This window comes from Perca flavescens, chromosome 4 (genome assembly GCF_004354835.1).
Source record: "Perca flavescens isolate YP-PL-M2 chromosome 4, PFLA_1.0, whole genome shotgun sequence".
Lineage (NCBI taxonomy): Eukaryota > Metazoa > Chordata > Actinopteri > Perciformes > Percidae > Perca > Perca flavescens.
In genome coordinates, this window is record NC_041334.1 from 34,731,511 (window position 1) to 34,753,691 (window position 22,181).

At 41.9% G+C, this 22,181-nt stretch overlaps 2 protein-coding genes across 6 annotated transcripts; one reads left to right on the plus strand and one right to left on the minus strand.

Annotated features, from left to right (window-relative positions):
* Window positions 1-2,926: 2,926 nt before the first annotated feature.
* Window positions 2,927-5,137, plus strand: si:dkey-13a21.4 (ras-related protein rab7). 2 transcript variants are annotated; one of them, XM_028574796.1, is made up of 5 exons: window positions 2,927-3,048; window positions 3,334-3,460; window positions 3,572-3,790; window positions 4,305-4,430; window positions 4,525-5,137. In XM_028574796.1, the coding sequence occupies exons 1-5, from the start codon at window positions 2,993-2,995 to the stop codon at window positions 4,627-4,629; spliced, it is 633 nt and encodes a 210-aa protein (XP_028430597.1). In that variant the 5' UTR covers window positions 2,927-2,992; the 3' UTR covers window positions 4,630-5,137. The 2 variants fall into 2 exon arrangements, with proteins under 2 accessions (XP_028430597.1, XP_028430598.1); XM_028574797.1 differs by having other exon boundaries at window positions 4,543-5,137.
* Window positions 4,489-21,228, minus strand: hcfc1a (host cell factor C1a). 4 transcript variants are annotated; one of them, XM_028574795.1, is made up of 28 exons: window positions 20,721-21,228; window positions 19,367-19,567; window positions 18,654-18,802; window positions 17,392-17,552; window positions 17,087-17,295; window positions 16,777-16,861; window positions 16,544-16,650; window positions 16,063-16,242; window positions 15,733-15,969; window positions 15,453-15,601; window positions 15,174-15,353; window positions 14,867-15,088; window positions 13,672-13,776; window positions 13,344-13,560; window positions 12,014-12,150; window positions 11,762-11,909; window positions 11,456-11,676; window positions 9,917-11,120; window positions 9,686-9,828; window positions 9,389-9,517; window positions 8,893-9,100; window positions 8,364-8,639; window positions 8,153-8,259; window positions 7,934-8,068; window positions 7,650-7,835; window positions 7,212-7,509; window positions 7,053-7,116; window positions 4,489-6,923 (listed from the first exon to the last, which is right to left on the minus strand). In XM_028574795.1, exons 2-28 carry the CDS (start codon window positions 19,560-19,562, stop codon window positions 6,884-6,886), a joined length of 5,493 nt encoding a protein of 1,830 aa, XP_028430596.1. In that variant the 5' UTR covers window positions 19,563-19,567; window positions 20,721-21,228; the 3' UTR covers window positions 4,489-6,883. The 4 variants fall into 4 exon arrangements, with proteins under 4 accessions (XP_028430596.1, XP_028430593.1, XP_028430594.1 ...); XM_028574792.1 differs by having other exon boundaries at window positions 9,686-9,831; XM_028574793.1 differs by lacking the exon at window positions 20,721-21,228 and adding an exon at window positions 20,501-20,616 and having other exon boundaries at window positions 9,686-9,831.
* Between the last annotated feature and the right edge of the window lie 953 nt (window positions 21,229-22,181).

Below are 22,181 nucleotides of genomic sequence, written 5' to 3' on the forward strand. Positions count from 1 at the left end.
GCCGCTGTGCGAGCGGGCTGCTCTGCTCTGATAAGAGGTTATCAAGATGAAAGGAGGAGGCCAGGAATTACAGGCCCGCCGCTCACTGTCATACAGAAGCGCAGACATACAGACATACACGCAGCATGTTTGTGGTTGTGCCACGTAATTCATAAACCTGCATAAACACACGCACAGACAGACAGACACACACACACACACACACAGAACATGCCCGCTCTGTTGATGGTATCTCGACAGAAGCAGTTTGAGCTGACACTGGAACGTCTTGTTGGACAGTTGGGAGGTTGTGTGAGCCCGTTGTAGCTGGGTGACGGATGGTGTTGTGTGTCACCAGTGGACTTTGGGGACAGCTTTCTAATTCCCAAGAAACAGGCTTCTGTGTAGGCGGTGGTCTTATCTCTGTAACACAGGGCTGCAGTGACATGCCCAGGAGAACTCTCCCTCACACACACACACACACACACACACACACACACAAATTCAATCTGCCCTCTCCATCGTTCTTTAGTTTTACCCCCCTTTCAGTTACTTACATTTTTAGTCAACAAAGAATACCTAGTATCCATGTGGTTTTCTTTCACGTGATGTTTTTTTTTATATCAGGCAGTGTGAGTGTGATGTGAGTTTGTGTCTCCTGCAATGACTAATACAGTTAGGTGGTTGAGTGGCCAGAGATTGTCACTCTAGTGCCTCTTACTGAGATATCATAAGCATTTTATATTGCTGATTTTGTGTAATCTCAGTATTCTGCTGCATCTCTGACAGGCTCCACAGCACACAGATATGCAAATGCATGTAAGCATTACCTCAATGTATGTAACTGTAATTGCTTTTCTCTCTTTTTCACTTTCATAATTATTTGTTTGAAATTGTTTCACTTTAGTGCAGGTTCCTGTTTTTATTTCTCGTTGAACTTAAGTGTTTTGTTGATTGTTTTTAATATTTTCTTTTCTTTTCATCCATCTAGAATCACTATTTGTACATTTCCCATGTACAAACATGTACATGTTAAAGTATGTTATGTATAATGCATTATATTTATTTACATCCATATCTGTGATATGTCCAAGTCTGAATAGTGATCTTAATTTACTTGATGGCATTATTCTACCCTCTTACCATCAAGTTGTCCCCTTTTATTTCCCCTTAAGTAGCTTTAATCAAACCTATGACTACATGTCTTTTATGGCATTATTATGACATCAAATGTTGTAGATGGGGTACCTGGGTGGCTCACCTGGTGGGACGCGCACCCATGTGCAGAGGTTTACTCCTCAAAGCAGCGGCCGTGGGTTCGACTCCAGCCTGTGGCCCTTTGCTGCATGTCATTCCTCCTCTCTCTCTCTCCCCTTTCATGTCTTCAGCTGTCTTATAAATGAAGGCCTAAAATGCCCCAAAAACGTATTTAAAAAAATGTTGCAGATGACACGTTGGGCAGCCAGTTAACTGTGGCAGCGATCATGAAGGCGGCAGGTCGGATTGTTCAAACAGTTGTATCATTTCATACACATTTCTCCAAAATAGTCATATTTGGCACTTTTGAATTTAAAGAATTGAAAATACAGTTCTGTGGATTTTAACAATGTTTGCCTGCACAGGATGAGTTTGCGATGACGGAGTATTGCTATCGTTGTTAAACTTATAGAATTTTCCAATATATTTAAAAGTTTTAATGTGATATTTGTTTAAAGTTTTACTAAAGGCTTATAGGAAAATGTATTGTATTCTATGAAGGCAGGTACATTTAAAATGTTCAGGCTACTTATTGCTCAGATTGAGAGGAAAAGATGAAAAATCACAATGTGTGTAAATGGGTGTTTGAAACCGAACGTTCTTCCCGCTTTTCTGTGTATTTACTTTATATATTGAGCATGTTTGTTGAAAGAGATTGTAAGTAAAACCTCATGGTGGAAAGCATTCAACTGAATAAAGATAAAAAAGATATTAAAGAAAATAATAATAATAATAATATATAGCTTCACATTTAGCTGAAAAACAGATTGTGAAAAACAATATAGACCTCCACCGCTCCAACAGAATAGGAAATGAGTGAAAGGTGAATCACCTGAGGCCTATACAGCCCCCTAGTGGTACATGAAGAAATGATAATTTACTGTAGATTTCATGGTAACTGATCTTTTTTTAAATAAAAAAATGACTTTTTTTTATAGTGAAGTCAAACAAATAGAACAGAGGCCGCCTATTCTTCAGAGTTTTTTTTCCTTTAATTAAAATAAATAAATGCACACTAGTAATCTTTTACATAATTGCCTCTCTGAAAATGTGGAGCAACAGTCTCAGGTCGAAGTAATAAATAAAGCTAATATTTTATTTCTGCAGAACAATCGCCTACTTCTCTCTGTATTCTGTCGTGACTATCTATGTGTTTTTGCATTATTGGAGTGTTATGTTTTGCTTTTATTCTGAAATCAGCTGTGCCATTGGGTTGTGTTTGTAGACAGGACAGAGGTCAGCTATGTACCAACCAGACAAGCTGTATGGTACCTTCAAAGGCTGTTTAAAATACTGTAGTGGCACGTGTAGAGCTTAGGTAGCATTGGACACTTTCATTACCCACTAAAATGCTACGTTTGCTTCACTGAGGAGATTTCTGAAATGTTGGTGGTTTAGAAACATACATCGGCTGAAAATGACATATGGCGGGCTTTTAATTTAATCAGAAGGCTTTGAAACAACTTTCATGTTAATACATTTTACGTGAAATATAACTGAAGAGCTATATAACACAACAAAAATAACATATTTTTTAAGACTTTCCTTTTGGGATAGTAAATAGTGAGACTCAGTATTTGTAACATTATGGCTACGGCCCTGATTAAAAACACTTTGGCCGACTGCTACCGGTCTTATAATATATCCATGAGTGATACTGAGACACACCTCAAATTACAGAAAAGGCAACATTCCGAAGAGCTCTTGAAGGCAGCAGCAGCAGCTGAAACTCCGGTGGAAACAAACCACAACAGACATGAACGACAGAAATAGTCCGGTTACACTGAAAATAATCCTCATAGGAAACTCCGGGTAAGGTCGACTAGCTGAGTCTCTCTTTTTTTTTTTTTTTTTTTTTTTTTTAAATCGCATTCCACCTTTTGTAAAGTTTCGATTTACTGCTCCGCCGACAGTTGTTTCACTTTCTTTTACCCCTTAATTTACTGTTAAGACTGAGGTGTTTCATTCTTATATTGGAATATTTCCAAAAGGTATTCAACGGTGCAGTGAGAAGAAAAAAAAAGGTCTCCCGTAAGGAAAGAGAGATTTCAGTGTGTTGGTATCTTTAGGCCTACTTGTATGTGTGTGTTTACGCAGGGTGGGAAAATCCTCCTTCATGAACAGATACGTGAATCACCGCTTCACCAACATGTACCGGGCCACGATAGGGACCGACTTCCTCTCCAGAACAGTCAACATAGAGGAAGACGCAGTCACCCTGCAGGTAGCTCCTCTGTCCACCTGTCCGGCTAAAGTGAATCACAACCACACATCCACGCAGGTACACTAACAGCCTACATGCTAATAGTACAGGGGGATATAAATCTTCCCTTAGATCTGGGACACAGCGGGCACGGAGAGGTTCCAGTCTCTGGGTACGCCTCTGTACAGAGGAGCTCACTGCTGCATGCTGGTGTTTGATGTCACATCCCGAGCCAGTTTCTCTGCCCTGGTGGAGTGGAGGAAGGAGTTTCTGATCCAGGGCGAGCCTCCGGACCCATCCGGCTTCCCTTTCATTGTACTGGGCAACAAGACTGACCTGAGCAACCGGGAGGTCAGTTAGGGTGTCATCCTGTCATAAAGTATCAAAGAAATGTCAAGTAGTAACCACTCGGATTTAACTGGTGTATTTTTTAAAGTTGATATGAGTAACAGCATTTTACACTAAATTGTATTTACACAAATTCAATCAAACGGATTAAAGGTCCCATGGCATGAAAATTTCACTTTATGAGGTTTTTTAACATTAATATGCGTTCCCCCAGCCTGTCTATGGTCCCCCAGTGAATAGAAATGGTGATAGGTGTAAACCGAGCCCTGGGTAACCTGCTCTGCCTTTGAGAAAATGAAAGCTCAGATGGACCAATCAGGAATCTTCTCCTTATGAGGTCATCAGGAGCAAGGTTACCTCCCCTTTCTCTGCTTTTGTCCGCCCAGAGAATTTGGCCCACCCATGAGAGAGAGAGACATCATGGCTTTCAAACGAGCAAAGTGGCAGTTGGTCAAGGCCCTGTGCTGTCATGTCAGCGCTGTTTAATGGTTGTACTATCAATTGTCTTTCCTTGCAGGTGTCTGGCAGGAAGGCCTTGCAGTGGTGTGAGGAAATAGGAGCAGAATACTTTGAAGGAAGCGCAAAAGATGATCTAGATGTGGAAAAGCCATTCTTGAGAGCAGCTCAGAGGGGCTTGCAACAGGTGAGTTTTTTTTTTTTTTTTTTTTATCTTTGTAGTATAAAGAAGGAAGCAACATCTCTTTATGTTTAACATGTTTATTTTTTGATGATAAAAGATACATTACTCCCTACAGTACAAAAAACACACATTGGAAAATACAGGACATTTCCAGATAACCTGCGAACAGCCGAGAGAAACTCGCAACACCTGTGAGTGCTGAGAGCAGCACTCGTCTCAGTGTGGGAGGAAAAGTTCAGAGAGACCTCGGCACTGCTGATGATGACCTATCTAACGAGGGTGCAAAATAGTGACCCAGCAAAGGTACTGTGGAAGGAAAGGACACAATTGTATACCACATGGAGAGAGGAACAAACTCATTAAATGTTTTTTTTTCTTCTTTTTTTGAGAACCTTCAGCTTATGGTCTAACTTAAGGCATCACTACTAAAATACACTGCTTTTGCATGCATGTCTAGTTTTGTTCAACAGACACACTGACACACACACAAATTATGAATGCATATGAAGAGAAACTTCATTTCTAGAAAGAAATTGGGAGAAACCACAAACAGAAACCAAGGTGCCAGCTGGAGAAAAGGCAGCAAGCGAAAACCTTGGCTCTGATCTTCCTGGCCGTTAACATCACAACTGAATCCGCCCTTACAAAGTAGATATACACTCACGTCTGGTCAGAAACCTCCTGCCTGTACAAAAATCTTGTATTGTAATAAACCTAGCAGTGACTCAGACTCCTACAGTGAATCAGCTTGACAGAAGCAAATTAGAACCATAAGGGACACTATATATATTTATATATTTATATATATTTGTTTCTTTTTTAAGTAAAGACACAAAAGGCAATCAAGAGATGACCGACATGTAAAAACCGTTTTACAGGTAATTATATAAAAGGCCAAGATGTTTTGTTTGATTTATTCTTACTCTATGAAGGAACTAATTTACAAGTGAGTACACTCTGGCTATGTAAGCTTTCGTCCCAAGGCATCCCCATTTGAAAGACATACGGGTTTACACATCACAGTTAGCTTGCACACCATCTGTAGTCTGAAATACAGAGCCATGGAAGGAAAAAATTAAAATTTATTAAATGGATTCACATACATCAATAGGATAGGGAAAATATGTCTAATTATATAATTTGCCATTCTAAAAATTAAAGAAGAGGTGAGACAGCACATTCATGAGCATAAAAGGCGCAGGACATCTGATTGGGATATTAGGGGAAACGTATGAAAAGATCTGATGTTATTTTCCTTATAGCCCATGAAATTCATGTTTGGCAAGCAAAGCAACACAAGCATAGGGTAGTAAACAAAGTAAAACTCCCCTCTCTCTGGGTCCACTTAAAAGTTCCCTTCAGTCTCAATAACCTGTGTGGTCTACTTGGAACAAATACAAGTCTTTCTCTCATTGCCATCTGTTAACAGCAAGAACGTACAACCAACTGAATGAAGATTTTTTTAAATATAGTGGCAACTTCAACATAGCCACCAATCTTCCCACAAACACAAACTATGGGGATGAACAACGGTTAAAAAAAGTGATGTTTTTAAAAATGCACACAACATACACATAGGAGAAAAAAAAGCTTAAAAAATACAAAAATAAACTACACAAAAGATCTTCTGCATCATTGCTTGCTAATTTTTTGGGAAGATTTTGCAAGATTTTTTTTGTGTGTGCTGCAAGTCTCCGTCCTAGCAAAGTCTGTCATTCATTCTCTACAAATCTCTTTGTCATTCTTTTTTGTCCACTTTGAAGTGTCGGCCACCAGTCCTCATCTTGGGGTAAAAAGCGCACAGTAATGACATTACCAGGAGACTTGAGTCCTGTATGATGAATACAGACTCGGTTCTCGATGAAGAAAATTTGTTTATGAGCAAAAAAAAAAAAAAGGAAAAAATTATGTCCTCTGTCATTGAGGACAAGTGCTTTATTTGTATCCATACCGATTTTTCCTCTCATCTAAACTAATGCCTCCCCAGCCTTTTTCAACACTGTACATCATTTTGTGTAGTCTCTCTCTACATCCCCCCCAGGATTCACAAAAGAAGAAGAAAAAAAAAAAGGTAACATTGCGCTCAGGCTCCCAGTTTGTGAAAGATGTAACTGCTTCTCTATACTGCTCAACTACTGAAACAAGCCAAAAATAGATGTTAAACGATGAAAAGGGATGTGACTGAAAAAGATAATGTGCTTCTAAGTTTGTGTTGCTCTAAAAATAGTACAACCAACGGGACGAGGACGAAGGAGGGTTTTTATCTACAGAAAGATCTCTCAGATTGACTTTCATCTCGGCTTCATACGGTTGTTCTGCCTCCATTGCTGTCTTGCTTCGAGACTTGAGGATGAGATTAGGATGAGGATGATGAGGAGGGGTGAAGGTCAGTCTTCCTGATAAAAGTACAGCGAGTGGAGAAAGGACAAAAGACTGGGAGGGGTCTCTGGGCAACCTCACTGGTCCGTTCTTGCTTTCTTTGGACCAGTAGCCTTACTGCAAGAGCACACATAAAACAGGAATAAGTATTACATTACATGTATTACGTATTACATGTTTTGTTCATCAGTGCCATGTTAATGTCCAGGCTGTGTGCACAGTATAAAACATGAATACTGTACTTACGTATCAGGAGAGGTGCCTGGTCTTTTGGGGGCTGGTTTTGCAGAGGCGGCATCTTTGCCAGATTCTACAAAGCAGATAAATGGTTAAAATATATAAATGTATCCAATTATGAATTGCAAACCAATATTTGAGTTTTAGTTTGTGAATCTGTGTGCTCACCTTGCAGCCATCGAACTTGGGTGGCGGGACCGTAGCCCTTCTCATTTCGGGCAGCGATGCGGAAGATGATGGCTGGCTTGGTGGTGTAGTCGATGTGGGCGTTGGAGAGGCTGGACGACTGCACCAGGCAAGAGGGGTTGGGTCCACAGTACACGCGCATGAAGGCTAGCTGTGCTGGGGTGGAGGCCTTGGCTTCAGCTGTCTGGTTGCTCTGGATGGCCAAGTAAACAGAGTACTCTATGATCTTCCCCGACGTCACCGAGGGTGGCTCCCAGGTCAGGTGGGCACCATCTGGGCTCTGCAGAGAGACAAAGAACAATTACTACTCAGTACCTGAACGCATGCGCATGAGATCAGCTGGTGTTATTGTCATGTTTAACAAACCTGTATGTCAAATCCACAACAAAACAAGGAAAATGGCTCTGCTGGTGTGTTTACCTTGCTGATTTTGATGGCGCAAGGTGCCCCTGGGAAGCCTGGCAGGCAAGTCTTGAAAGCAGATATCTCGGAGAAAGATCCACGACCACAAGCGTTGATTCCAGCAACACGGAACTTGTAAGCTGTTCCAGGCTGCAGCTCCATTTTCTTCATCTGGCCGTAGTCTGGCATGATGCCAGAGTCATCCTACCAAACACACAGAGACAGAGATGAGAGATGCATTGAGGACACCAACACTAACTTACATTCATCTAAGCGTGAAAGGAGCCTTCTGAGACACTTACATCTCCGTGAGAATCATCTCCTGGCATATAGAAGTGGGTGACAACCATATTTGTCACTTTAACAATTCCAACATCAAACCACTGATTCTCTTTTTTTACAACAGGCTTCACTGGAGTTGGCTGAGGGGCTTGCTTCTGTAAGAAAACAAAATTATACATTGTTACATTTCTCCTCTCTTTGACCTAGCTGAACAAGCCAGATGTTGTACAATAACTCACCTCTCCCTCGATCCCATTGGCGACCTCTGCTAGAGCAGCGGCTGCTTGCAGCTTGGCTGGACTTGCCACCGAAACCGAGGGTGCAAATGTGCTTGATGGAGCGAGTGCTGTGGAGTAAAAAAGGAAAAGTACAAAAAGGTTAATCTACTGTACAAAAAGAGATTCAAAGTAACTATCAAAAAAAAAAAAAAAAAAAAGCTACAAGTCTCACTCTCAGCAGTAGTACGTGGCAGCAGTGACGCCACAGCACTGGTGACAGCGGCAGCCATCTCATTGTGTCCGTTGCTCTCGACAGAGGGGTCGTTGAGGCTGTCAGCAGGGGCGAGGCCTTCAGTAGGCAAGCTTGTGTCCATGGCAGCCTGCTGTGCAGCAGCCTGAGCCTCCTGCAGCTGCTGCTGCTGTTGGACCAGTGCTGCAAGCTCCTGCTGGGTCAACATGATGGGGATGTTGGTGGGTTGCTGGCTCTCTCCAGTGGAATTGCCCTCATCTGTAAACATAGAAAATATTTAAGAATTCATCCAACATGACAGCATCATGAGAAACTAAAATAATTGTGGAGGTTACAGTAGTTCGAGCCAGCTGCTATAGAGGACCATCCTGTTAATTGTGAGTAATATAAATGTAGCTTTCCATGCCTTTTCCCCACTTTAGACTACAGACAGAATAACTCACTGTTCAAAATAAAAGCAAAACTAAGTGTGCAGAGAAATCTGACCGTACAGGACTATGGTTGAACTCACGCATTACGGCTTGCTGGGCTGCCTGGAGGACAGCCTGGATAGCAAGGGCCTGGGCTTCTTCCGTGGCAGCTGCCTGAGCAGCGGCTTCTGCCGCTGCAGTCACAGCCAGCTCCTCATCCGACAGCCCTGTCACCATGAGTGTGGCGCCCTGACCCTCAGACATCAGCTCTGAGGGAAGATTCAAGGCTGTAGATGTGGCTGCTTCTCCCTGAGAACACATTATAGGTCACATACACTTAATACATCATTTTCTTTGGGCATTTCAGCCTTTAAGGGAAAGAACAGCTATATATGAAAGTGGATAGAGAGGGGGATGACATGCAGGAAAATCGTCACAGGTCGCACTCGAACCCTGGACCTTCGGCATCAAGGCATACGCCTCTATATATGTGTGCCTGCTCTACCAACTGAGCTAACCCGGCCACCACTTAATACATCTTTGATTAAATGGACTTTGAGCCAACGCTGACTTTGTGTGACATTAAACTGAATTTACCTCCACTTGTGTCTGCATAGCGGTGGCTCCCTCCACTGCAGGTGCAGCTTCTGCTGATGCCGTCTCATCAGTTTGCATAGGTTCCTCTGTGGAGCTGGGACTCACACCCTCTGTGATTGATGAGATCGACTAGAGCGGGAAAAAGACAAAACATTGGTCACAACGGTAAATTATGTTTCTCTCACATAATGCCATCAGACTCAGACATGCAGCCTTAAGACTGCTGAGATTACCAGGATTTAGCAGTGGTGGTTAGATCTTTTGTTAATTCTGATGGTAAATTAGTGCATTTCTTACAGGTACAGATGGTCCAGGGGCTGGTGTAGACTGAGTGACCGTAGTGATGGCCCTGCCTTGGGGGGTGGTAACTGTGCCCGTTGCTGCAGTAGAGGCCACTTCTGTGCTGCTGGTACCTTCTGCTCCCTCTTCTGTCTGCTGGGCTGCTGATACAAAAACACACTTTAAGTTTGACTTCATACCAATAAATTAATTTCCCATTCAATTTAATTACAGTAAATGTGGGTATACCTGTGCCTTCGCCTGTCTCCATGCTGCAGGTGGCAGTGGTGGCTGTGTTGGTGGTCCCAGTTTCGTGTGTTTCACAGGGTGGGTTGGAGCAAACCGTCTGCACCTGGCCTGTTGCTGTGCTGGTCTGGTCGGCTCCCATGCTGGAGGTGGCTGTGGACTGGGTGTTGGTGGTCCCAGTTTCGTGTGTTTCACAGGGTGGGTTGGAGCAAACCGTCTGCACCTGGCCTGAAGCTGTGCTGGTCTGTTCGCTTCCCATGCTGGAGGAGGATGTGGACTGGGTGTTGGTAGTCCCCGTCTCGTGTGTTTCACAGGGTGGGTTGGAGCAAACAGTCTGCACCTGGCCTGAAGCTGTGCTGGTCTGTTCGCTTCCCATGCTGGAGGAGGATGTGGACTGGGTGTTGGTGGTCCCGGTCTCGTGTGTTTCGCAGGGTGGGTTGGAGCAAACAGTCTGCACCTGGCCTGAAGCTGTGCTGGTCTGTTCGCTTCCCATGCTGGAGGAGGCTGTGGACTGGGTGTTGGTGGTCCCGGTCTCGTGTGTTTCGCAGGGTGGGTTGGAGCACACCTTCTGCACGGTGCTCGTCTGGCTTGCATTCATGTTAGATGACGATTGGGTGGCTGTGTTGGTGGCCCCTGTCTTGTGGGTCTCATACGGTGGGTTGGAGCAAACTGTCTTGACCTGGTTTGTTGCTGTGCTGGCCTGGTCGCTTCCCATGTTAGCCGATGCTGTGGTAGCTGTGTTAGTTGTCCCAGTTTCATGGGTCTCGCATGGTGGGTTGGAGCACATGCGCGGTGCAGACATGTTTGATGAAGCAGTTGTGGCTGTGTTGGTTGTCCCCGTTTCATGCGTTTCACATGGCGGGTTGGAGCACACCTGTCCTACTCCAATTGCAGCAGAGGAGGTGGTGGCCGTGTTGGTGGTTCCTGTCTCGTGGGTCTCGCAGGGCGGGTTAGAACAGACCTGTCCTGCTCCAATGGCAGCAGAGGAGGTGGTGGCTGTGTTGGTGGTTCCTGTCTCGTGGGTCTCGCAGGGCGGGTTAGAACAGACCAGGGTGACGGTCCCAGAGCCCTCTCCAGCTGATCCAGCCTCAGTGGAGCTGGGCTGCTCAGAGGTTGGTGAAGCCAGGATGGACACTGGCAAATCCTGCACTGGTTGAGCTTCTACACCACTGGGAGTTGTGATCAGAGTAACCTGGGTGGGCTGGTTCTGGGCAGAAGACAGTAAAGCAATTTAAATGAGTGTTTGCAACACGCACAAAAGGAGAATCTTGAGATATTTTTCTCTCCATTCTCAAACATGCACACACTACAAGACTTGAAAAAATTGGCGCATCACACACTACCGGATATTATTAAGATTATTGTGCCAGAGGAAGAAATGCACTACCTTACATGATCTCATGGGGAAGCAGATGTAAACAAAATGGAGTCTGATTTGGAGTTGATTGAACAACTTTCTTTCCAGCAGTAAAATACTCTTTAATGTCCTGATGACTTAAATGCTAAATACAACCTGAAGGGCATCAATCTACAGGCTCTTACCTGCACTGTCATGGTAGAGGAGGGCAACGTGGAGGCAGAAGTCAGGCTGGTTTGAGCAGTTGACACAGTTATGGCAGATGGGCTAATGACCTGGCTGGACAGGGTAGCGATGGTTCCCAGTGTGGTGATGGGGGTGACCAGAGAGGCGTTGGAACTGTCCACCGTGCCTCCTGCCAGGCTTGAGGAGACTGTACCAGTGACGGTCCCAAGAGTGGTAACACCTGGAAGCCATTAATAACATAAATGTGATACAATAATAAATCATTGAAAACAAATCACAACAACATTAACACAAGTTATTCTTACCAGTAGTCCCCTTGACAACCAGAGTGGTAACCGTGGGCTTAACAGCAGACACTGTCACTGGTGTCACAAGTCGAACACCGCCAACTGTGCTCATAGGCACAGTGCGCAAAATAGTGCCAGGTTGCCCAGGAGCACCCTTCAAAACCACCTTAAAAACACGCAATTCACGATTAGTCTCCTCAGGTGCAACATACATGGGCAGCAAAACAACGATGATATCTATAAAAACTACTACACAAACAGTCAGTTTACCTGTGTCAGTCCCTGTTGGCCAGCTGCAGCGCCAAGTTTGGGCACTGCAGTGATGATTTTACCAGGAGTTCCAGTGGTCATCACCTTTGTGGTAAGGATTGTGATAGGCGTTTTCATGCCTGCACTGCTTGTCACACCTGCAAGGACAAAGCATGTATACCTGAAGTAAATTTTCATCTGATGACAAACAAATATTAGACCTTGGATAAATAACCCCTGCAAATAATTGTGAACATTTGTTTTTATTCATGCCAATTGCCAAAAAATATCAGGCCATTGCAGGAAACGATACATTATCACTACTTCTGTTGTGGCATGCCATCACTGTTCATCTGGAAATTCAACCAGATAACAAACATCTCATTTGATTGAGATGTTAATCTGGTTCAGGTTTTGTTTAAACTCTGAAAATTGTATGATTACTTATTTTGTTGTACTGTTCTCAGTCACAGATGTGCAGACTGTTGTAGAGCTGGGCAATATATCGATATCGTTATGAGACTAGATATCGTCTTAGATCTTGGATGTCGTAATATGGCTTAAGTGTTGTCTTTTCCTGGTTTTAAAGGCTGCATTACAGTAAAGTGATGTCATTTTCTGAAGTGTTCTATTATTTGCCCTTACCCTCTTAGTCATTATATCCACATTACTGATGATTATTTATCAAATGTCATTGTGTAAATATTTTGTGAAAGCACCAATAGTCAACACTACAATATTGTTGCGGAATCGATAGAGGTATTTGGTCAACAATATCGTGATATTTGATTTTCTCCATATGGCCCAGCCCTAGGCTGTTGTGATATGTAGTTGCGACATGTGACGTAAGTAAACGTGAGTTTAGACCTGTGGCAAAAGATGTTATTTTTAATTTGGATAACAAAAACAAAACAATTCATAAGATTAATCTATTAATTCTACAAGGGAAATTTCATATCCATAAAGCTAAATGTTCTAAATCTTGGCCAGCTATTACTCACTTTAGAATTTTTGAGTCTATCCAAATTATTAAGAAAAGTGTTTCTATAGCTGTTGTACTGCAATATTTTTTTTCAAGGAAATGTGATTATATAACCTATATTCCATTTCACCTTTTCTTTGTATTGCATTTTCTGTAATTTTGTATTGTTGTCATTTTTTACCTTCTTTCTTTCTTTGTGTATTGAAGTGCCTTTCTTCTTGAATTTTTATCATTACGGTTGTAATGTTCATTGGATGGAAATTAATCTTTTTTATATATTTTGTAAGTACAATGCCAAATTGTTCAAACACTTTTTGTAAAACATATTTGTGAAAGTATGCAAATAAAGTATTAAAAAAAATAAAAGACCTGTGGCTCCAGGCTGGGTCATGATGGCCGACATGGGGATGGTCTTAATTATGGTGGTGCCCTGCTTAGTGGTGGAGGGAGAGACACCGCTGATGTTCAGTATAGTGGGCTTGTTTCCTGTGCCTCCTGCCTGGGAAGTGGTGATGATGGTTGTGGGCTTGCCATCTGCGGAGGTCACTAGTTTCAGGATGGTGCCGGCTGGGAGGGGACCCTTTGTCTGGGGAGAGGCACATGTTATACACACCATTTGGAGAAATATACCTGGTGACTGTCTCAGGAGTTTTAAGCTACCTCCTGTTTTTTTCCTGCACTCATGCAGATAGCTGACCTGTATGATCTGTGTGAGAGGGTTAGTGGAAGCCTGGCCTGTGATAGCTGATGTCTGCACTGGCTTGGTTTGTACCACAGACATCATCTTGCCAAGGTTGGAGATCTGCCGACATAGGAGAGAGACTCAAGTTCATGAGTCACCAGAAAACATTGGACAGCACAGGGAGTTCAGTGGGATGGTGGCCCACTGGTAGCTTTACAAATCATTTAAGCCCTAACTGAGTGCCAGTCATGCAGATCACTAACATCATGCTCCCCGTTTTCTTACTAGAATTCTCCAACAGTCACTGTAGGCCAACCTTTACTCCCTCCCCCACTGGTTCAAACTCAGTGCATGTTGACAAGACATTAGACCTGCACGATAAATTGTTACCAAAAAAAAAAATAGTGATCTCAATTCACCCCCGTTTGTGATTTAATTTTGAAATTCCTTTGATTTTTTTTCCCAATTAATTTCCTGAAAGCATTTGACATTGAGTGTTTGCGTTTCATAGTTTGTCCACCAGAGGGCGCTCTACAACATCCCTGTTGGCAACACTTGTGTTTAACCCTTTAAGTTTCATATTTTAAGTTTGTATTTTATTTATCAGAACTATTATTTTAGTGAGGACTAAAAAACTAGAAATAACTAATGTTAGGGAAATCTGTTTTGTAACGCGTTTCTGGATTTTGTGTGTGTGTGTGTGTATATATATATATATATATATATATATATATATATATATATATATATATATATATATATATATATATATATATATATAAATAAAATCACCAAATATTTGTATAGATATCGGCCTTAAAAATCCTTTATTGGTCGGGCTCTAGCCAGTACGTACTTTATTTTCTTTATTCATTGAAGCTTCTTTGTTTACAGGCTTGTGGTGATGTGCAATGTGCTATAGGTGCCAACAAAAATCAGTTTGGTACTGCCAATTTGTTTTATCATGGTTCATGTGTACAATAAACATTATACTTCGTGAGAAAAAAATCTTGGCAGAGAATAGAGATATCAATTCTAAGCAAAAAAATCGTGATTCTTATTTGACCCCCGAATCGTGCAGGCCTACAAGACATAACACTAACACACCAAAATTTACAGCATGTATGTGAAAGCACCAAAGGGTGCTCTTAGAGATGTGTACTGGTGTTCCGGTATCATATTGTGCTACAGAAGAGTCCTGCTTTCTTACCAGAGTGCCACTGCTGCCCATGGTGAGAGGACTCTTGACCAGGGTAATGGTCTTGGTGACTCCTCCTACCACAGTGGTTACCACTTGGGCCTGCTGGGCCACTGTGACTGCACCAGACTTGTGCACAGTGATGATGGGTCTGGTGTTGGTGGGGGAGGATGCAGTTGCTGTGCCCACCTGGGCTGCAGCGGTTTTCAGCATCCGGGTGGCCGGGTTACTGACCTGCAAGCACAACATTATTTTCAGAACTGACCTGTGACAGAATGCACACAATGTTAGTAATGAGAATGTTTAGTGAGATCTGTACCATGACTGGAGAAGCCATTTTCATTGTGGTTGTGCCAGGCGAAACGGCTACTGTTTTGAGAATGGTGGCACCTGCAGGAACATTGAGGACAGTGCCTGCAGAGGGCGGGATCTTCTGTGTTGCTGCAGCTGCTGCAGCTAAAGCTGCCATGCCACTCATCTGAGGGCTGCTCCCAATTGGCTGGAAAAAAAGAAAAAACATTTTGGACACATTTAGTCATCTGACAATTATATACACACATCACGCAAAATCCTCAACATGATAGAAAATTGCTCATACCGATCCTTGGGTGGACTGGGCAGGGACTACCATTCGGACACCTGGAGGAAGGGATGTCACAGTGACAGGGGATTTCCCAGGCTGGCTGGGGCGGACTGTGACAACAGATGTGCCTGTTGCAGACTGTTGAGCTGCAACCTTCAAGACCGCTGTAACAAAAGGGAACCGATGATGAGACTTTATGTGCAGTGTTTTTGTAGTTGTTGATCTTCTTGGTGTAGTGACAACAATGGACATGGAAGAGTTGGAAAAGAGGAATCATTGGTCACTAGTGCAATACCTGTCTGGGGTAGGCTCTGAGCAGAGAGTGCTGCAACAGCCGGTGAGGGGCTCTTTGGAGAGTTCACAGGCTGCACTGGGGTGGCACTCATGGCTGGTGAGGCAGGAGTTGCAGGGATGTCATATTTCTGCAGCTGTAGTAAGTAGGTGTCAGCAGTTGAGACAGCGCCCCAGCTCACCTCAAGAGAGTTTGTGTTGGCACGGACTAACTGCACCCTTGCAGGGGCGTGTGGACGCTCTGGTGTGTGTGAGGGAGTGAAAGAATAAATTTAACAACAATTGACACTAAATTGTCACTCTAAATTATAAAACCATGTTACAGCACACCTACCTGTTTCGAGGTACCAGAGGTCTTTACAACAGACTTGGTTGTTCCAAGCTTTACGATAACCGTCACGGCCACTCCAAACATAGAGTCTGGAATTGATGGCTACAGCACAGTGGCCAGCACGGGCCCTAGGGATGTTGTCTTCAAGAGTATCCATCAATACTGTCTCCCAACACATGGAGTCTACAGACACACATATGGTACAAAAATAAATCTCAGTGAAGCCAATTTCACTCAAAAAGTTTTGATTTTTTGGGGCATTTTCTGCCATTATTTTGTCAGGACAGCTGAAGACATGAAAGAGGAGAGGGGGGGGGGGAATGACATGCAGCAAAAGGCCACAGGTTGGAGTCGAACCCGGACTCACTGCGTTGAGGAGTAAACCTTTTTATATGGGCGCCCGCTCTACCAACTGAGCTATCCGGGCGCCCTACTCAAAACTTTTCAAAGTGAAATATAGTGTAATAAATAGAGTTAGACAAACCTAGATTTAGGCAGGCAAGAGTGTTTGTGCACTTCCACTCCTTCTCGTGTGTGGCCACTTTGACATCATCCATTACCAATGGAACCCATCCTCCAAAAACATACATCCTGTACATTGAGGAAAGGAAAATCAGTGAGATGCTGCTACCAAGCACAGCCTGTTCTTCTGGGAATTCAAACATGATTAAATACAACATTTTATATGTTATTGCTTAGGTGCAGTAGTTGTCTCACTTGTTTGTGATGGTAGTGGCTGAGTGCAGACTTCTGGGGAGCGGTGCTGTCCCGCTTACTGATGGTTTGTTCCATGTCAGGGTATCTGTAGACAATGACCAGCAGTAGGATGTTATACAAGAGCATTCTGACATGCAACCAGATTAATTAAAGTACCATAGGTAAGGCAAATTCTCACAGATCATTGTTAAACACTTTTTATTCTCTCTCTCCTCCCTTTGGCCTGATTGGGTGTAAATTGCACAACTGTCTCTGAGTGGCCCCAGCTAAGGCATTCATAACTTTTGTACTCACATTTTTAGAAACCTACCAATATCAAGTGTCCACAGATCTCCAAGGCGGCAACCACTCATCCCTCCATAGATTATGAGGCGAGATTTCCTGCTCGTCTTTTCTGTATACACCACAGCAGTGTGACTCTCACGGGGAGGAGGCAGAACTCCATATGTGATTGGAATATCCCATCCAACCACACTGGAACCCGCACGAAGCTCAAGTGTGTACAGATCATTTAGGTATCTGAGAATGAAAAACAGACAGAAGTCACACTCATGTTGCTTGTTGAATTAGAAACCCACGTGCTTTAAAAGGGCTCCGCTGGTAAAACCTCTGTACCTGGGAATGTTGTTTTTTGGGTCCTCGCTGTCATTGGCTAGTCCACCAAACAGATAGCATTTGTTGCCAACCAGGGAAAAACTGTGGCCAAGACGAGGACAAGGAGGGGGGCCATTCTTCGGGTTTTTTGCTTTCAACTTTTTCCATTCCCATCTGCTGGCCTGTAAAATAAAATGCAAACATACAATGTCACAACATATTATTGATTAGGTCATAGCACAAGCTGTATTAAAAAAATAAATAAAAATAAAATTAAAAAAACACCAGTTGACCTCATTCCCTATTCGGACAAGGATTGATAAGGATTTTGTGTCAAAAACATGACTAACAGAAACAGAGCATACTTATAACTTAAACTTCCATCTTTGTGCACAGAGTGTAACCTTTGCAATTAGGAAAATAAAAATATGTTTTTGGCATAGTTCACTTGTCAGAAGCAGAATAACTTGTGATAATTGAAGTTATTTGCTTCCTTAGACCGCTCCTTCCTCCTCAAAATGTGACTTCTCCATAGTTTTTAAAAGCAGCTGCTGAGTAGTATTTAGCCAGTGACTGGAACTTGGTGAACCCTCTGAATTTTGTAAATTAATTCTGAAATATTCAAGAAAGAATCACCATGCATCTAAGAATCTATTTTCCTTACACTTAACAGTTATTCAAGGAAGACATTGTGAAATGGGGTTGGACTGAAACCTTTGTACTGCATTAGCCATTTACTAGTTATTTAATTCTAAAGTGCGCAATTAGAATTTAGACTCAGTTAGACTCAATGGCACCACAACAACTAAGCAAAACACCTTCCAGTCTTTATTTGATAAATCAGGATTCATGTTTGCATTTAACTGCGTTCAATAACTGCATGGAGCGTATTCACAGCAAAGAAAGCTACAAAGATGTAATAACATGTTTTATTTGCCTGTTTCTGCAATTAATGTAAACAACTACACTTTCACTTATGCCATGTATTTTCAAATTCCTTTTCTACATCAATCTGATGCAGACAGTCAAGCTCAAATATAGTCATGCAAAAGTGCAGAGATAATGTCCCAGTTTACAATATGAGCAGGACAGCTCACATGTAAAATGTTTGTTTGTATTGTAAACATATTCGACCCCGTTTTATGCTTACATTAGCTACGATAACACGTATGAAACATATCTAAATTAACTGAATGCATCACACACTTAATTCAGAAACATTGCATTATCTTAATGTGCAAATTAAACACAAAAATGGGGGTTATTTTGCATAGACAAATTACCTGTAGTTCATAGAGATCGTTGCTGTACTTTCCATACTCCACCATGCCACCAAAAACCAGCAATCTTGTGCCATCACAGACAAAACCATATGCAGCACAACCAGGGGGAATATCACCACGGACCGCTGGGATAAACCACTGGTTTGTTGCTAGAAATAAAGCACAATTGACAGTGACGTTCAGTTGAGGAGAACTCATATCAAATCATTCATATTATTAAGGAAGCTTATGTCATGACCTAAACATAAATTCCTGACTAGTATATCCTCTAAACAACTCTCTTATTAACATTAGAACATACAAACAAAATCTGCATTTACGTTTGGCATACATAACGCAAATATGCTGAATTTGTCTGTTCTTATTGGTTAATGTGCAGGAAATTTGAGCAGAGGATGTACTTAAACCAACCAGCATCATCCATTTTATTTTAGCCCGCCTTTTTCAACGTGCATTAACACCCTTTCTCCAGCAGATGGGGCCGCATTTAATCAGACATGGACCTGATTGGCCTGCTGAGGCCTGGACCCATGGCTGTACCTACTTAGTTCTGCACATCACGAACCGATCTTTAGAAATAAAATAGAATCGTTTTAGGTACACAATGTGAAAACGCTAGGTTTATTTTTTCACATGTGCAGATTTGTTAAGTAAAACATTATGCTTGGTGCAAAAAAATATCAGTCAAGTTATACATGCAGAGTTAATCTTACCAGTGTTGTATACATGTAATTCGTCCACAATCCCTTCGTTTCCACCGCCAAAGACAACCATAAGCTCCTTTATAGCTACAGCTCGGTGTCCATGCCTGGGCCGGGGAACGGGACCGGACCATCCCAGGACCCGTTTCCACCGCGGCTGCAGAACCGACGCCATGGTCCCAGACACCGCGGAAACAGGGGCAGACATGATTTCTGACAGAGAGAACAATAAAGCAACATTTGTCTTAACTGCTGGATTAATCGTGATATTTCCCCGTTAAGGACAAAGAAACTCCTCATCAGGATCGACCGTGAACTGTAGCTAACTTTTGTCAACAGTTTAAGCGGTTGTAGCAGCTGAAAGGAAATAGTTAGCTTTGATTAATGAACACATTCAATTAAAAAACAAACAAATACCGAGTATACGGGTTTCGAGCAGCTGCTGGTTTGTAAGCCTTCATATAGATTTGACGTTGCAGTTATTCATACACCTAAGTTTTGCCATAGTTGTTTCTAACCATTGAATTCAATCCATGGAAGCAGCCATCTTGTAACCAAACAAACCCCGCTAACGCTATTGCCAGGCTGAAAAATGGCGGAAGCGAAATGAAAAAGAAAAATAGATGGTAGCTAGTCAACCTTACCAGCAAATAAATATACTAAATTAAAAACAAATTAAATTTGCTAGTAGCGGGTCAACAAAGCATAACAATACATAGTTTAAACACAAACGTAATCCACAGTTAAAACTGTTAGCAGAAGTCGGCTATTTTCATGCTTCTCTGGGAGTCGCCATATTGTAGCTAACAAGCTTAGCATTGTCTGCAATCCCTTTAGCGTATTTATTAACAATACAACGATATTTGAAGCTTACTTTAACAGTTGCAACAGTGTGAGAACCAAGTGCCCTAACTCCCATCGAACAACGTATTGAAATTTACTAAAAATGAAAGCCCAGTCGTAGTATCCAAATTGATTCTAACGTTAGCTACACTCAGTTAGCACTAGCGTCTAGCTAGTTAGCTGCTCAACCTAATTTACCAAAGCTAACAGCGTTAGCTACACGGCTGGCATCTGTCAATGCGTCGCCACATTTTACAGTTAAATGCAATGTTATTGCATTTTATTTTGACATGCATATTTTACCTGATACAAATGAGGCTGCAACAGAACTCTTAAAACGCAGCTAAACTGAGTTAAACTGCATAAACGGAGTGTTATGATGTTTCATGCCGTCTCTGGAAGCAGCCATCTTTTCGACAATCGGCCTAGTTCTACAGCTCCCACAAGAAAAATGGCCGGGCGGTATGCCACAACAAAACACAACAAACCGAAAAAGGCGCAAATATTTCAGAATTTAACTTACTTATTTCGATGCAGTAATTGCAAAAACACTGGTATGTGGTCGTATCTTGCGGCAATAATCCAAATTCATTCGATTTTTGAAGAAGTATTCCCTCTCATGCCTGCCTGGAAGCTGCCATCTTCTTGACAACCAGAGGCGGAGGAAAATGGAAGAGAGTTGGCGTCACCCAAAGTAAACATGGCGACAGAGAACCGCTCGCTAACGTTTTCCGAGAGAAATGTATGAACGTTTTGGTATTTGCCACTGTAAATAAGCGAATGATGATCTGTATAGCGAGGTGTTTCAAATAGCACTTGAAACCTATTTAAAGTAAACAAATCACGAGTTTTAGCAAATTATAACAAGTTGCACTAGGCTTATTGTCCCTTACTAAAGATGGCGACATCTGTGCTGAAACGATTTTTCTTTTAATATTGTAGGGTACGCTAATTTTATTCCGATGTAAACCTACTTAGATATGCCTATACATGCACAATAATAGTGTAAAAGCACTAATTTACGGATTTAGCGCTCACACTACAGTTGCCACGCCCACACCCACCATTAGTACGTGCGCCCTCCACTGAAACAAGTACTGCATTACTATCGACATCAATTAACAAATCGTCCCTCTTTATTTTACTGTAACATGTCCAGACATATTTCTCTGCTGGACTCACGCTGAAAAGACAAGAAAATACTCTAAAATGTGGAAGTTTTGGAAGATTATTCAACTTCTTAATCAAATTTTGGTTTGTGGAAATATAGCCATGTGTTTTTGCCAGCAAACTAAATGGCAGGTAAATATTCCCCAATTAGGCTACTTTAAAACTCTTCGCTTCTTTAATACAAACGGAATTACCAAATGCACAATCTAATTAAGATAGGCATGAGAAATTAGGAACATTATTGTGCAATACGGGGATGTGGGTTTAGATTTAACACATTTGCAGGATCAGCATCCATAAGGCCTAACTGGAAGACTATTAAACTCCGTCTCTTATTTACAGAACTTTAGGAAAAACTTGAACTGAAATGTAAACCACATAGCCTGTTATCACAAAACACACATATTTATTATTATTATTATTATTATTATTATTATTATTATTATTATTATTATTATTATTATTATTATTATTATTATTATATACTGGTGAGGTTTTTGTTTGTTTAGATAGATAGATCATTTCGCCCTCTGGTGGTCAACAGCTGTCACGGCAATAACGAATGTGAACCCATGAGGAGTTTATTTTAGTGTATTTGTTACATCTATAGTAAAGATTAAATAACCTTCTGTAATTGCATTTAATTTTTCTTTAAATGCATACAATTGGTTTTAGAGCCCTACATATATTTTAGAGTTTTCATTGAGGGTGGATGCCCTTTTGATCATCCACTAACTTTATGAAATATTGTTATAGCCGGTGTATTTGCTACACCATAGTTTTTATTTAATTTAATTTAATTTGTATTCCTGAG